General features: G+C 37.4%; 1 protein-coding gene across 1 annotated transcript in view; it reads left to right on the forward strand.

The window, feature by feature from the left end:
• ANKRD13C (ankyrin repeat domain 13C) overlaps nucleotides 1-13,553 on the forward strand; it is a 28,356-nt gene extending 14,803 nt beyond the window's left edge. Inside the window, exons 6-13 of the mRNA XM_010561501.1 lie at nucleotides 319-385; nucleotides 2,872-3,016; nucleotides 3,801-3,932; nucleotides 4,884-5,045; nucleotides 5,812-5,891; nucleotides 7,496-7,594; nucleotides 8,249-8,349; nucleotides 9,478-13,553. Of these exons, the coding sequence (XP_010559803.1) occupies nucleotides 319-385; nucleotides 2,872-3,016; nucleotides 3,801-3,932; nucleotides 4,884-5,045; nucleotides 5,812-5,891; nucleotides 7,496-7,594; nucleotides 8,249-8,349; nucleotides 9,478-9,608 (917 nt within the window). The 3' untranslated portion in view covers nucleotides 9,609-13,553. The remainder of the gene's footprint in view (nucleotides 1-318; nucleotides 386-2,871; nucleotides 3,017-3,800; nucleotides 3,933-4,883; nucleotides 5,046-5,811; nucleotides 5,892-7,495; nucleotides 7,595-8,248; nucleotides 8,350-9,477) is intronic.
• The last annotated feature ends 2,014 nt before the right edge of the window (nucleotides 13,554-15,567 follow it).

A 15,567-nucleotide genomic window follows, 5' to 3' on the forward strand; every position in this document is an offset into this window, starting at 1 on the left:
AAATCATAGAAATAAAATTTCAAACAGCTAGAAGACAAGTTATTAGAATTTGTAAATGATTTAGCTGTGGCTGAGGACATTTTAAATTATGTCCTGATGCTGAAAGTAGTCTGTACAAATACAAATCAGTTTTGCAGTTATTGAATAGAAATAACCCTGGTATTAGTCAATTATATTTATGTTGAGATTATGATGGAAAATGGGTATGCTGTATTTGTATTAATATACATTGAGATTCAAACTGATGTATAGTTTTAATAGAAATACTTTGCAGAAGAACCTTAATGTCCCTATTGCATTCTCTCTCCCTACCTTTAGTGCCTTTACTTTCCCGAATTCTGCCTTCTGATGCATGTAAAATACACAAACAAGGTATAAATATCAGGTAAGGACTGATTTTACAGTGTGTGTTTGTCACGTCCCACCTATGGGGAGGGGGGAGTGACTCAGATCCGCAAATCCCCTTGGTGTGGATTAAAGTGAAATAGCACTTGAGGTCCATACATAAACATCAACTTTAATGGGAAACTTCTATAGCAACAAATATTCCACAAACGATGGCACTTTCACAACTAGATCTACCTAAGGTATGCGACTTTATGGGAAGTCAAGGTTGGCCTTGCATTACTGTCATGATTTAACCCCAGCCAGCAACTAAGCACCACGCAGCTGCTCCCTCGCTTCCCCCCCACTCAGTGGGGTGGGGGAGAGAATCGGAAAAAAAAGTAAAACTCATGGGTTGAGATAAGAACAGTTTAACAGAACAAGAAGGAAGAAACTAATAAAGATAATAATAACACTAATAAAATTACAATAATAATAATAAAAGGATTGGAATATACGAGTGATGCACAATGCAATTGCTCAACACCTGCCAACTGATGCCCAGTTAGTTCTCAAGCAGCGATCCCCCCACACACCCCGCCACTCCCCCCAGTTTATATACTGGCCATGACATCACATGGTATGGAATACCCCTTTGGCCAGTTTGGGTCAGCTGTCCTGGCTGTGTCCCAGCCTTCTTGCTGGCTGGGCAGGAGAAGCTGAAAAAATCCTTGACTTGTTGCTAAGCAATGTTTAGACTAACTGAAAACATCAGTGTGATATCATCATTCTTCTCATACTGAATCCAAAACATAACACTATACCAGCTACTAGGAAGACAATTGACTCTATCCCAACCAAAGCCAGGATAGTTACTTAACGATTTTAACTATAACTTAGAGGCTACTTAGAAGTGGGGGGTAAGGGGGTGGGAGAGAGAGAGATCACCAGTTGTGGACAGGTCATGCCTACTTCAGACTTTTCTTCTTGGTGCGTGCATTGTGCCTCTTCTCATGGTCCCAACTCTGGTGCTTCTACAGAGGCCATCTTCCCTACCGAAGTTTTTTAACAAATGTTTGAGATGTTGGCTATAGTTAGTCAGACCCTCGCAGTGCTATCTAAGTCATAAATATCTGCATGTTAGTGAAAATGCTGGATGCCAGTGGGCACTGAGGAGTCTGCAAATATTTGTGAAACTGCATTGTGTTTGTATGTTGGTGTTCAGAGGCAAGAAGTGGTTTGAACTTCAGACTGTCTTTTTTTCTCTATTGATCTGAATTTAACTTCGGTTCCTGAGTCACTTAAAATACAAAGGAAAAGCAATTAAGCTGTATAAGGCTTTATCTACCAGACATGGCAATGATTAATTGAAAAATAAGAATTTGATATTTTTAACACAATTTCAAATACATGAGCTTTCAGTATTTTGTGGAGAAATGTCGCTGCTCCAGTCTGTGTAGTTAAAAAAAAGTGGCATAGTTTCTCTTTTTAAAATGCTTAATGTGACAGATTCACAAAGTCAATAGAGAGCTTCCAGGAGTTTTCCCAAGCTCAGCTCTTTAACTGGTTTAGTTCAGGGTTTTGGATTCAAATGTCTTTTCTGTCTTTTTCTTTAGGTTCCAAAGTTTAAAACAGAAAGTCAAGAATATGATTCAGAAGATTCAATCTGTAGAAAATGTTGTTCTATTAAAGCTGTTAGCATAGGTGTGTGAACTGACTTTTTAGGTCAAATTTGAGTCTGAGACCTTTTTTTTCCTTCTCATTTCTGTGTCCTCTGCTTGTATGAGACTGGCACTGAGTGAAAATAGCTACAGATTCTTTCTTGAAATCAGAGGCCAATATATGATGAGTATTAAGCAATCACCCCTTAGAGCTGAAGTGGTAACTGAATTCAGGCTCTTTAACCATCTTTGTTAAAGAAGTCAGTATTTGAGCAATAATGGGTATGAATTGCTAGAGAGATCTTTGTCCTTGGCTCCATCTTGCAGTTATTCAGGTCAGCAGAAGCATTTCTGTTGTGTTGGTGAGGGGGGAAAAATAGAAATAGCAACTAAAATAAGTCAAATAAAAAAAAAAAAAAATCTGTCTGTTTCTTAGTCCTTTTTGTAATTTGGGTCATGTCCTAATATTGTTACTCAAATCAGTGGCTGCTGCTTGTAGGATAGGGTGCTGATCACATGGAGTAGTTGTATTTCTCAACATGTAGCACATACTGGTTATATAAATTCTGTCACTTCCTCATGCTGGCAGTTTTGAAATAAAGTTTTCTGATGAAAGCTTTACTTCTTCCTATGAGTTTAGTGTAAGAATAGTTTGGAATGCATTTATAATGGTAGAGATGTTAAAATGTGAAACTTATTAATTGTTAATAGCAATTTTTTTCATTTCTGAGTACAGGCTTCATTTAAAAAATATTCTATGAAAACTTAAGCCTTAGTGTGTTTGGTTGTCATTAAAAAAAAAAAGCTTCTGCTTGCAAACTGAACTTACTAATGTGTTTGAGTGTTTATGGGTAACTTCTTTTAAAGTATCGGTATATTTTCACAGGCTGGACACAACTCTCATAGACTTTACCGACATGAAGTGCCAACGAGGGGATTTAAGCTTCATTTTTAATGGTGATGCTGCACCCTCTGAATCTTTTGTAGTTTTAGACAATGAACAAAAAGTTTACCAGCGAATACATCATGAGGTAAAGATCTGTGTGAACGTAGGCTGTGAAATACCTCAAGCTTTTACTTCACATCAGAAGTCTGACTTATTTTATTAAAAGAAATGTGCCTCTCAAAAAGACCCAAACAAGCTCCAAAGAAATGTAAACCAAAGAATTTTTTGTTCAGTTGTTACAACTTAAGCTGTATAGGTAACATAAAATTTTGTTATGAAAAACAGTGCTTTTGAATACAGACTTCTAAATGAGGAAAAAGCTAGAATATGAATCTTTTGGAAAAATCTTTTATCATTCTGAATAGGCAAATATGTTCTAAGTTTTGACACATGCTACTTTTAATCTTTCCAGTGGGCTTAACTTAGGTTTCCTCAGGTGGGTTTTCAAAGTTGCTTGCCACTGCTTTGCATTCATTTAGTCACCCTGTGGCCACTGTAGCTGTTAACAATGCAAGGGTATGACTCATCGGACCCCTTGTGTTTAGTCAAGTTTTTAATTATAGCTTTATCCACCAATCCCTTAAGCATATGGATCTTGGCCTGTGGAACGGGTGTGGCTGCTGAGCTTCTGGATAAATCACACTTGGATGCTTTATTTGCATTAATATTTAAGATTAAACTGTCTGGTAACCATTTGGCCAGAGCTTCTATAAAACAGTTTGAAGATTCAGGAAATGCTGGTTCTGGGAAAAGTTCCAAAGGAAAAGACTTATTGGTTTATTATTATTATTATTATTATTATTATTTTTTAGGAAGGAGAAGTACTCATTATTTAAGTTCTGTTCAGTATTTGGGAATTTTTCTTCTAGGAATCTGAGATGGAAACAGAAGAAGAGGTTGACATTTTGATGAGCAGTGATATTTACTCAGCAACGTTATCAACCAAATCAATTACCTTCACACGTGCCCAGACAGGATGGCTTTTTCGAGAAGACAAAACAGTAAGCTGAAAGAAAATCACAGACTGCTTTACTGGAGACAAAATAGTTCAGACAGCCTTAGGATGATGTGGTTGGGAAGAAGTAAGGAGTAAAAGAGTAAGAAGTTCAGGGCGGAGGAAAAATGTCTCTCCTTATGCCCCACAATTGTCACTAGTTTGACCACATAGAATGTATGTGATGGACTGCCTTCATAAGAAAAAAGTAGCCTGGAAGAAAGATAACAAAGTGTAGCTATTGGGCAGGTGGGAGAACAGATTGTATTGAAAATTACTTTATTGTAGGAGTACATGGTCTCTGCAAATTCATTCCAGGGCATGCAGTAAGGATTTGCTGTGCTCCTGTGTTGGAGAAATGCAGGAAGATGGGAGTGTCCTGGGTAGTTTCCTTTGGGTGTTCCTTTCCGTGTTATCAGTCTGACTGAGGTGCAAGTTCTCAGCTGTGAAAAAATTGAAACGGCCACCGTTGTAACTTCTTTGAGTAGGAAGTCGCTATCTTGTGACTAGTGCGAAAGGATTTTGTTTTCATCTGATTCTGTTCAGGTAGTGCCATTCATCACAAGTTTTCATCTAAGCTAGTGTTTCAGAACTTTTTTCCTTTTGAATACCAAATCCATATTCTACATGTGTAAATCACCCTTTAACACAGCTTGCTGTTAAAGGGGATTTTAGTCAGATTTCCCTTGGCGACCCTTAAATTCTTAAACAATCTTTTCTGTCTTAAAGTTTCCATTGATATGAAATTTCTGTTCCTGATGGAGTTCTTGTGTTTGTGCTATACATAACCTTACTGGGATTGTCCACTGAGAGCTCTTGTGGTTGGCTGTGTAAATTACAACATTTTAATCCTGAAGTTATCTATCTGCACTGAAGTGCAATCATTTGGATATGCAAGAATTTAAATGTTTTTATTTTATCTTCTCTGGGTCATTAATGTCTGATTCCTTTCATGCAGGAAAGAGTAGGAAACTTTTTGGCAGATTTCTACTTGGTTAATGGACTTGTATTAGAATCAAGGAAAAGAAGAGAACATCTCAGTGAGGAGGATATTCTTCGAAATAAAGCTATCATGGAGAGCCTGAGTAAAGGTGGCAACTTAATGGAACAAAATTTTGAGGTATTGAAGAATTAAGTAATTCTTCACAGTATGTGAATTTTTGCATAGGAGAATAATCTTTCACAGCAGTCATTTAGCAAAATCTATAGATAATGTTTTTATTCTATTTTGATTGTCTTAATTTAAAAATAATAAATATGACCTACAAGTATAATCATGGTGATATGTTAATGAATTATCCTGATTAGTGAACACATTGAGGAATTTCTGTGATTATATTGGATATTTCAGTCTTAATTTGTTTCTTAGTAAAAGATGATGGTTTTGGCTGTGGCAAATCACTTTAACTTCTTTTAGACCAAATGTTTAATGTTTAGAATGCCTTTCTGGTTTTCTTTTCAATCGAGTTTTCCTTTAGCTTCATTAAAGTGGACTAAGCCTGTTATTATCACCATGAAATCAAGAGCTATTCAGAATGAGCCAGACATCATCTGGGAACACGCATACAGCCTTTTAAAAATGAATAATTTATTTCTGTATTAGCTTGTGCTTTGTTACTTGTCATTCAGACACTTGAATTAACTGATTAACTGGTGTATTAAACCAGCCAACTTCTATGTAAAATACAGTTTGAGGCCAAATACCTAAATGGAGACTATGAAAGCAAGAGCAGGAGATGGAAAAGCCCAGTGAAGTATCAGCTACAAACTGGATAGACAGCATTGCTGTTCTTCGTAGAATTGAAGTACAGTTGTATCTTTTGAATGGCAAAATTCTAAGAGAATATAAGGAAAGATAAACAGTTAAGATATGTTTTTCTGAACAGCCTGTCAGACGGCAGTCACTTACGCCGCCATCACCCAATACAATTACATGGGAAGAGTACATATCTGCTGAAAATGGAAAGTAAGTATTTTTGTTTTGTTGACATTAACTTCCATAGACACCTTTAGATTTTTGGTTTGGGGTGGTGGTTTTGGGGTTTTTTTGTTTGTTTGGGGTTTTTTTTTGTGTTCTCTACTTTGTAGGTGGCTTTTTGTTTATAGCTTGCTTGGGACAGAGGAGTGTTGGGTTTGATGTCTCGGATGTTTAACGTTCTTCAGTAGGCTGACTGGGAAGCTGATGCCTATATACATAAACAGTATTATTGCATCAACTGGTGATAAAAATACTGGATGGGTGTCTACTTGAGACCCATGGCTTGAAATTTAAACATTTTGAAAATATGCACATCTAAGATGGCTTTTTTTCCTTAAGGAAGGTTTTCTGACAAATTCATTGCTGTAATTCATTTATCTTTAGTTAGGATAGTAATAAATAATCCAGTTCACCGTGTTTAAAACAAAAGTTTATGATTTAATGAGACTGTAGGAGCAGTGGCAGTGTATAAAAATGCACACTTCTGGAATACAAGGACATATAGATCTCTTAGAACTGTCTAGATTTTTGCAAGATACTCTCCTCTAGGTGTGTAACTGGGTAGGGAACAGCTATAATTTAAATTAATTTAAAGTAGCTTCATTTCTAGAAGATGGAAGCAGTTGAGTTTATTTTCTAGGACTGCATGCTGTCTAACTGTCAAATGTAGAAGGACCAAAAAATGTACTGAGTGTCACATAAGTAACAATGGTTAAAAGTCCTTTCTCCAAAGATACTAGACTAGCCTATAGTCAGATGTTACTAGGGAATATGATGATATTACAGTACAGGCTTAGTAAAAAGGCACATGGATCCGTTTGGGGTTTTGGTTTTTTGTGGGGGTTGGTTGTTTTTTTTTTTTTGACTAATTTAATTTTTAATGTACTTGAGATAGAATGAATATTCAAGCAGAATAAATAGGTTATGCTTGAGCAGCTGTTACTATTGGGACAGAAATATGTATATATATAAGATTTTGCTTTGTTTAATAATCTGATTAACTGAAGGGAGTTTAATGGGAAATCTAGGTTTCTAGCTAATACAAAGCAAAAGAGGAAAAGACTTGTTACCTTATTTGTTACCTGTCAATGCCTCTTCTATAACAGAATTTTCTGTCCTGTGTTTTCCAGTATTGCCTTCTAGTGATAGTAGAGTAACTTTTCTGCCTTCTCTGAAATGGTTTCATGTTTTAGGCTGAAAGCAAATTAACCTTCTAGTTCAACTTGATACTTTGTTCACATATAGACTATTTTAATTAACATCTGAAATCAGCTGTATATATTTCTGGGTAGTTATGTCTTTCTATAGTGTTATTAACATAATGTTTATGAGGAATTATTTGAAGATTTTTAAGTCGTTTCCCTAACTGTTTTTGTCTTGTCTCCCAGTTTAGCAGAACTCATAGTAATCTCAATTAAGATGCTTAGTGACTCATTTTTACTATGCACAGCTTTTACTTTTAAAGTATTCGCTTTATTGTAGGGATTCTTCACTGACGTTCTCAAACCTGAGTCTGTCTGTCTGCCTTCCTTTAAAACCAAGGTTTTACTGAGAGAAAAACTGACTTTGTCTTTCTCCCCTCCCCCTTACAGAGCTCCTCATCTGGGAAGAGAGCTGGTCTGCAAAGAAAGCAAGAAAACCTTTAAAGCCACGATAGCTATGAGCCAGGAGTTTCCCTTAGGAATTGAATCGTAAGTCAAAATTATTGGCAATGAATGTTATTTATATGTAGGAAATGTTTTAATGTGTTTATGAACTGCAGAATTCTTTGTATCTTCAGATATGGGAATTTGGCAGTTTATAGCCTGTGAATGAAGTGATGCTGTTAAGCATGTAAACTGTTAAAATTAGAGACGTCAGTGCTGGCGTGCCTGTTACTGGAAGAGCCAGGCGCTTACCTTACTTGATAAGACCAGAGGTTTGACCAGATTTATCATGAACTTGTCACAATACCGATGTGCCTGATACTACAGAATTCTAAAACGTTTTTGTCTGTAACAAGTTTTAGCATAAAGTTATGTCCTCTAAACCAATACAAAACCATGTCAGGTTCCTTATGCCCATAGAGAAGAGGGTGTGGTACTACATGCTTTGGTCTCTTGTGTAAAATGAGGACAAGAAATTAGTATAGTGATGTTTATTTGTACACCTGTGGTAATACAATATGGATCACTAAGAACTGAATGTGAGGATGCTGATATTGAAGCTCTAAGGAGATAAGTATATAAGCATGATGTAATTTTTAAACTCCTTTTTTATCACCTTGCTCTTTGGGTCATTTTTATCTTTTCTAGAGGGAAAGCTTGTGAAACAAGAATTCGTAATGAAATCTTTTTCCTTTTCAGACTGTTGAATGTTTTAGAAGTAATTGCACCCTTCAAGCACTTTAACAAACTTAGAGAATTTGTTCAAATGAAGCTTCCTCCAGGCTTTCCTGTAAAATTAGGTAAGATGACTACAACAACTTTTGTGGCTTTGTATTTCCAAAATGTGTGTACTTACTCATGCAACATGTTCAAAATTTCTGCTGAATTTTGGAAAAGAGCTCACTTACATAAGAGTGTGTTGCTGTAGATTTCAGAAGAACATAGTTAAGTCAGTGGAAGTACCATTAGGTAGGAAATCTGCAGCTGAAAGGTGAATATAGTCCTAGTCAGGAAGAGTGCTCTGTAATTCACATTTTCCTAATGCTAGGGTCTTGCTCTAAGAGTAATGTAGATATACTGAATTATCCTTGTGTTAAAGGATGATCTCAGTCACGAGTTAAGTATTTTGTAGCATTTTTGTGTTTCTTTTTCCTCAAGGCTTACTGGTGATATATTTTTCACTTACAAATAAATAGAGAACTATTACACTCTAACAAATGGAAAAGTATAAAGCAATTTATTCATGGTATAGATTATCACAGCATAAACTGCCAAAAAGTAATAGTACCTATTCCAAGTGTTAAAAGATTTCTTGCATACCAGTAAGCTGTTTAAGCTAGACCATTCTGAACAGACTATATTCTACCTCCTATCATATTTGCACAGCTCTGTTTATTGAGGATTGAATTTTTGCGTAGCTCATTTAGTTCATGGGCAAGCCAGTTTTATTGAGGATAACTCTCAAGTGTTCAACCTCAATTCAGATTGGAAAATGGTTATATTTTAAAGCAAACATTAAAAAGGTTCATCTTTTCACATGGATTTGCTCAACTGAAGCCTACATCTGATGAGGTTACTTTATCTTCAGGCCAATGTCCTCTATTTTAGCAGATTAATTTGTATGTTCACAGCACCTTGGTTTCCATGTTGTCAGTCTGCATCAAGAAAGGAAAACCACTGAATTAATAATATTAACAGTTTTTTGAATGGTGTATTGAGTTGGGTATTGTTTCTGCACTCAGGGTATCTCAGTATGTTCTAAAATAACTTTCTTTAAACCACCTTTTTTAAGAGCTTTGACTCGCCATTGTATAGAATACGAAACAAGCTTCTACATCTGAAGTTACAAATCTTTAAGTAACAGTCGGTAATTATTGGTAAGCCTGTATTTCTTTGCTCTTCATTGTACTGTTTTGCTTCCTATCTAGATATTCCTGTATTTCCCACCATCACAGCCACTGTGACTTTTCAGGAGTTCCGTTATGATGAATTTGATGAATCCATCTTCACTATTCCTGATGACTACAAGGAGGACCCCAGCCGTTTTCCTGATCTCTAACTAAACTGGAAGGTTAATGGTGAATAACAATACCAGCGTACCACAGTGAAAGCAAATGGATGCAAACAGCCCACAGATATAGATAGAAAAGTGGGTCATAAAGGAAGGGATAAACCTAATAATCCAGAAGAAAAGGGAACATGCATCAAATGACTGATGTACTGATACTCACTATAATGGGCATCTAATCTAGTTCCTGATTTACAGCAAGTCTCCTGATGTGTCGTTCACACTTTTATACATCCAGTACTGCAAACGTGGTAGTCTGACACCTCAATGACCCTGAGAATACTTAACAGCTGTGAGGACTATCATTCGTTTTTAAATTTTTTACATTTCTTGGTGATACAAAAAGCACTCTTGGACCATTAGCATAAAAGTTGAAATGTCTTGGCTGGATATTAGCCCTATAAAACATCCCACCATACTTAAGATGACCATATTATATTCTTTCGAGCTTTGTTTTCATGAATTGTAAACTATGTATCATTATGTATAGTTCAGTAATTTGAATGTTAGTTGAACGTATATTAGAAGGAATGCATTTTCTGTAGATGAATGAACCAAATGGTAACCATTAAACAATTGCATTTTCATACTGCAATACACTTCAGAAATAGCATTTGCTCTGCAGGGAATAAGGTACCTCCTCTAGCACCTTAGTGCAATCCATTGTGGTGCTATCCATGTCTCTCTGAACCATTAATTCCTTCACTGAGCTGTTTGTTAATCTGCTTCTCACTGGCTCTGCACTTAACTTCCCTTCCTTATACTGGCTTGGAAGTCCCTGCTCTGTCCATGATGCTGCGTTGATTAGCATGCTCGGAGGTTCATTAGCTAGAAATTGTCACTTTTTTTTCTTCTTTTTTCACATTCACTTAGGAGACTTGCTCCATACTGGTTGAGCAGTATGTATTCAGCAGCCACTCGAAAACATGGGAAGCATATAAAGAGTTACTAGAACAATAAGGTCAAACGTTAAACCTTCATATAAGAAAAAGTCTCTTTAAGTTAAATTGTAGTGCACATTGAATAGGGCTCACATTTGGAAGATTTTATTTGCAAATGCTTAGGATGTGTTCAGATTAATTTCCTTCCTCTTAATATTTTAAATTGGTAGGCATTTCAGTACTCTGGCTTCTTGAGCTTATTCTCATTCCAAGTGGTTCCAGTCTCCTAATTTGACAATAATCCAGCTTTTGGGTTTGTTAGAAAGGATTTGTGCAAAAGGCTAATGGTGCTATTTGTTTGTATTGAGAAATTTAGATTAAAGTGCTGTGGTGTAATTGTACAAAAATGTAAATATTTTCAAAACTATATTCTTTGTGCACTGTAGTTAAAACTTTTTCTGGAAATCAATAGAGTGAAGTATCAAACTTTATTATAAAGAGAACCATCAATGCTTAGTAAAGGTAACCAACCTAACTAACCATGCAGGTGTTAAATGGAGATGGCTTATCACAAGGCAATAAAAGCTGACTTGTCAGGCACATCGACAGAATGTGGAAATACATGTCTGAAGCAGACGTTCTTTCAAAACTTCTGGAATCTGTCTGTATAAAACCCAAAGAGGCTGCTCTAGAGAAGTACAGTATCCACTCTGTAAGTGGAGTCCTAGTGAATCACTATCAGCAAAGTACAGATAAACTGAAAATAGAAAGTTGAGGTTGATCCTCTTCCAGCATCACTATAAACCTGCAAGTTTGACAGGTGAGTAATGTTTACTTTGCAGACTGTGATCGATACACTGGAGTTACTAATTCAAAATCAAATAAAAAATAAAACTATAGGGGAGGAAAAGCAAAGGGAAATGTAGAATTGTAATTACTTTTGAAGTACTGTATCAGTAGCAGATGTTGAACATTCAGTAGGAATGATAGAACTTGTTCTTCCAAGTAATTATGAATTCCTAAAGTGTTTCACATCTATGGTATAAATTGACACCCACCTCATGCTCCTCCTTAGAAACAGCTGAGATCCCTACTGTGAGAGACCAGGGTTGAATGTGTAGAGACTGAATTATGCTGTCGGTGCTGGAGGTCAGGATTAAATGTCAGTGGGGCCAAATACAGATTTCTCCTGTTGCCCTCTTTTACAGATGCCCGTTGCAGGGTAGAATGTTTTGTGTGGTGCTGCTGGGTCGGGTCTTGTGCCGGCTGTGAAACTGAAGTGGGTGCAGGTGCCGTACAGGAGCACCGAGTTGCTTGGAAATTTCAGCAAACGCAGAAGAACGTTTCTCCATAAGGTGAATGTTAGAAATCCTTTTTCTCAGTATTACAGGGAAAGAACCATGTGTTTCATATTACTTTGCAGTTTTGGTTTTTCCAAATTACCATCACAGAGCTTGCTGACATGGGAAGGAGCATACGTAGCGGGAGCTATGTGGTTAGGCAATATAGCGACTGCAATGGACTGGATTCTAGACTCTTAAAAAAAAAAAAAAAAAAAAGACCAACAAACCACAGCTTTTTGCGTAGCCTCATGTGAAAACGAGGTTCTGTGTATCTCCATCTGCCTATAGGACAGCCCGTGTCATCTGGTGGCAAATGAGGTGTCTGACTCGAAGCCCACTGCAGTTTGTGGAAGTGTTTTCTGTGATTTCCATGGACTCTGGCTGCAGGTTTTGTGGGGTTTTTTAACCTTCATGATTACACAACTACTAACTTTGATACATTTTAAGATTTGCAGAAACTTTTTATAGCGGGTTGCTATATTAAGGCTTGCTCTAATTTGGAGTGTCAGCAGAGAAGAGTGGACGCAGATTTGGTTGACTGTAGTCTTTTTACATTATTATGGTGAACGTCGCCTGCTGCTTCTTTTCTTCTTACTACGGGGCTGAATGATCTGACTCCAACCAGATTGTCCTTTCCTTGAGTTGTCAGATTCCTGTGACAGCCTCATGAAGTAAGACTCACTCGGTGAACTGTTTCTCGGTACATTTCTTTCCAACTTTTGGTGATGTGTTTTTTGTCTGAAACATTCCTAGTGATGAGTTCTGAAACTTAAACCAGGGACACTTGGGGCACGGTTTCCTGATGGATACGCTGCAAGGTGCAGGAATCCTCGTTAGCGAGAGGGACGTTAGGCTGAGCCTACCTTAGGGATTTGCGTCTTGGCACAGGCGTGAAGATGCAATCCTGGCAGCGTAGCTGTGCTGGTGTGGTTCTTTAGTGGTAACTCTGTCCACACTGATATAAATGTTTTATCCACTCTAATTTGTTTTGCTTGCAAGGGTTTTTGTGTTCAACTAACACGAAGTGCGTATGTGTCGGTATGGATGCGTCCGCACGGAAGCGTTGCTAGCGCCCGTGGATGGGTGAAGCGTTTCTAGTATAGAAGGAGCCTTGGTCCGCAGCTGTGCTGTGGGCACCAGTGTCCTTTACCACTTGTGATCTCCTGGTCAGATATCTTTTGGAAATTTATTTTTTTTTCTAGCAGGATTGATCTAGCAGGACTTAATTTTTGTTTTTCCCCTTTTCCTTAAGACCACGTTGGGTGTTAAGGGAAGGTTTGGTCCCCTGTAGGGTGATGACATATCCACAGCGGTTTTACAGAGGTTGTCTCATCCCTGCTGTGCAACAAGGAGTGTGTCAGCTTTAACTTGTTAATTTGACTTGTGCTTGTGTAGGGACTTCATTGCAACAAGGTACCCTGGAACGTAAGAACGCCTGGGTAACTACAACTGCCTTTCTGGGCACGCCAGCCGAGGTGTACAGTATCATTTGTGGTTAGCACAAGTGGGATGAAAAAGGGAGCTTGCACAGGCTGGGTAAGAATCACCATATTAAGATGCACATTGACTCCGTGGTGTTCTTGGAAGTGAAGCTGACAACAGTGCGCAAGTGCTGTGTGTGGAGGAGGAAACCTCTGTACCAGGGCTGTGGGAGAGAGCACCTCAGTTCAGAGTTTGGGGCATTGTTTCTTTCTGATCTTGCCACTTTTTTTTTTTTTCTGATGGCTGTGAGGTTTTTTTATGAATAAGTATTAAAAGACAGCCATTCATTTTGGTAAACTGAAATAAGAAATTGTTGCAAAAGACTTCCTAGGGTTGTTTCTTAACCAAACTGTTTTACTGGTCTTCCAAAATATTGCTTTAATTTGTGGCAAAGGGAATGCGTTTTCTTTTTCGTTTCAAGAAGCTGCTGTTCCAGTCACTGTACTCACTTTACTGCAATTCTTGATTTATGTATCAAAATGATTTGTTACAAAAAACTCTGGATATATTTGTGCTGGAAACCCACCTTGTTAATTTGATATTCAAAGCAACTGTCTGTTTTTTTTAAAATATATTTGTTCTTGATTTGTAATTCTTGCAAGGATAACTGCATTATTTAATCTGTATTAACAAATTTCCTGTAATGCTGCAGTTTCACATTTATTTTCCTTACAATTTGTAATTATCATGGAAACAATGTCACTTTTTTGCATTTTACTAGTTGTCTGGTCCATGTTTTTAACTTGCCTTCACTAATAGTAATTTTTGGTTGTATCATTTGTTAGAATAAAGACCAAAATATGCTGTTTGATTCTGTTAAACTGTTCAATATGTGAAAATTGAAGTTTTAACTCTCTTGTCACAGTACTTTTTGGGGTACGTATACACTGTAGACGTGCTTCTCTGAGCAGGGATTCGATCTGAGGGGACAAGCTCACACTGCTACATTCTGCAAGGGCATTTTATTGGTCATTTTAAAAATAAAATCCTGCATTTTCATTATAGACTGTTCTTTACCCTCTGTAAAACTCCAAATTTTATTGGACTATCTAGTATGCAGTGGAATAGCAGTGATGGAAGGAGATGGACAGTAGCTTCTGGGATCTACCTAGAGCTAAGGAGTCAGAAGTCTAGAAATAGCTACCAGGGAGGGAGGGAAGGAAACCTTTTAAGTTTTCCTGAACCATGTTCCGTAATTACAGAAGTTTTATCTCCAAATCCAGAAATGTACTTACTTAAATAACATGTGACAATTGGTTGTAACAGTAGTCTCTTGGAAGAACTGTGGATGAGCAAAACCTGGAACTTCCAAAGTTTCATTTTGCCTTGTAGAAGGGTTTTTAGGGTTTGGTTTGGGGGTTTTTTTTGGACTTAGATTGCTCTTCTGCCTTCCTGCAAGCATCAAAAGTTGAGCTTGCAGAGCAGAGATCAGGACATCCCTCTATAGTTAAGGATTTGCTAACTTTTAAAATCTTGTATTTATAAAGGGTAGGGAGAACTCATTAAAACCAAGGATTTCAGTAAACTGTGGTTGTAGCCTTTGCGTTGCTACAACACACCGTTAAATATTGTGGGGAGCTACAAGCCTGGCTTTTGCTATGATGAAGTACTTTTAAAAGGAGAATGACAACATATGCTAGGGCCTTTCCAGATTGATTACTGTGAAGGTACCACTGAGCGACACATTTGTCTTTTGTGTACGGTCAGTCAGTCATCCATGTATGATGGCCCAAATATTGAGATAGAATTCCCCAGTGCCCAACAGTAGGATATAACTTTTTCCACCTGGATTGTGGTACTTTTTGTTCTTATTTAATGTGTCATACACATTCACTCCAAATGAAATATTGCAGAATGAGCTGCATGCTGACAGGGTATCTGAGAATTGCAACAAAATCACTGCTGACATTTTTAGTTTCATTTTAGAGGACAAGATGTCTCGTTCCTCAAGATCGGAAGGAAGATGCTTTTGGCCACCTTGATGCTGATGTGCAAATGGAACAGCTGGACTACTGGGGATGGGAGTGAAAGCTGACAATAGCAAATGTAAGGCTGATGCATAAGCAAAAATGAATCCTATTTGATACTAAAACGCTTGGGGTTTTAAGAACTCTGGTAGCAGAAGCAAGAGCTACTGAAACATTTAATACAGCATGGGCTTTAACAACTGCAACCCACAAAGAGTAGTATTCATACGTGATTCCTAGCTGGCATTTTCCAACAGCTTCAGGTTTGGTCTAAAAA

The sequence above is a fragment of the Haliaeetus leucocephalus genome, unplaced genomic scaffold, assembly GCF_000737465.1.
Source record: "Haliaeetus leucocephalus isolate CR32 unplaced genomic scaffold, Haliaeetus_leucocephalus-4.0 Scaffold147, whole genome shotgun sequence".
NCBI lineage: Eukaryota > Metazoa > Chordata > Aves > Accipitriformes > Accipitridae > Haliaeetus > Haliaeetus leucocephalus.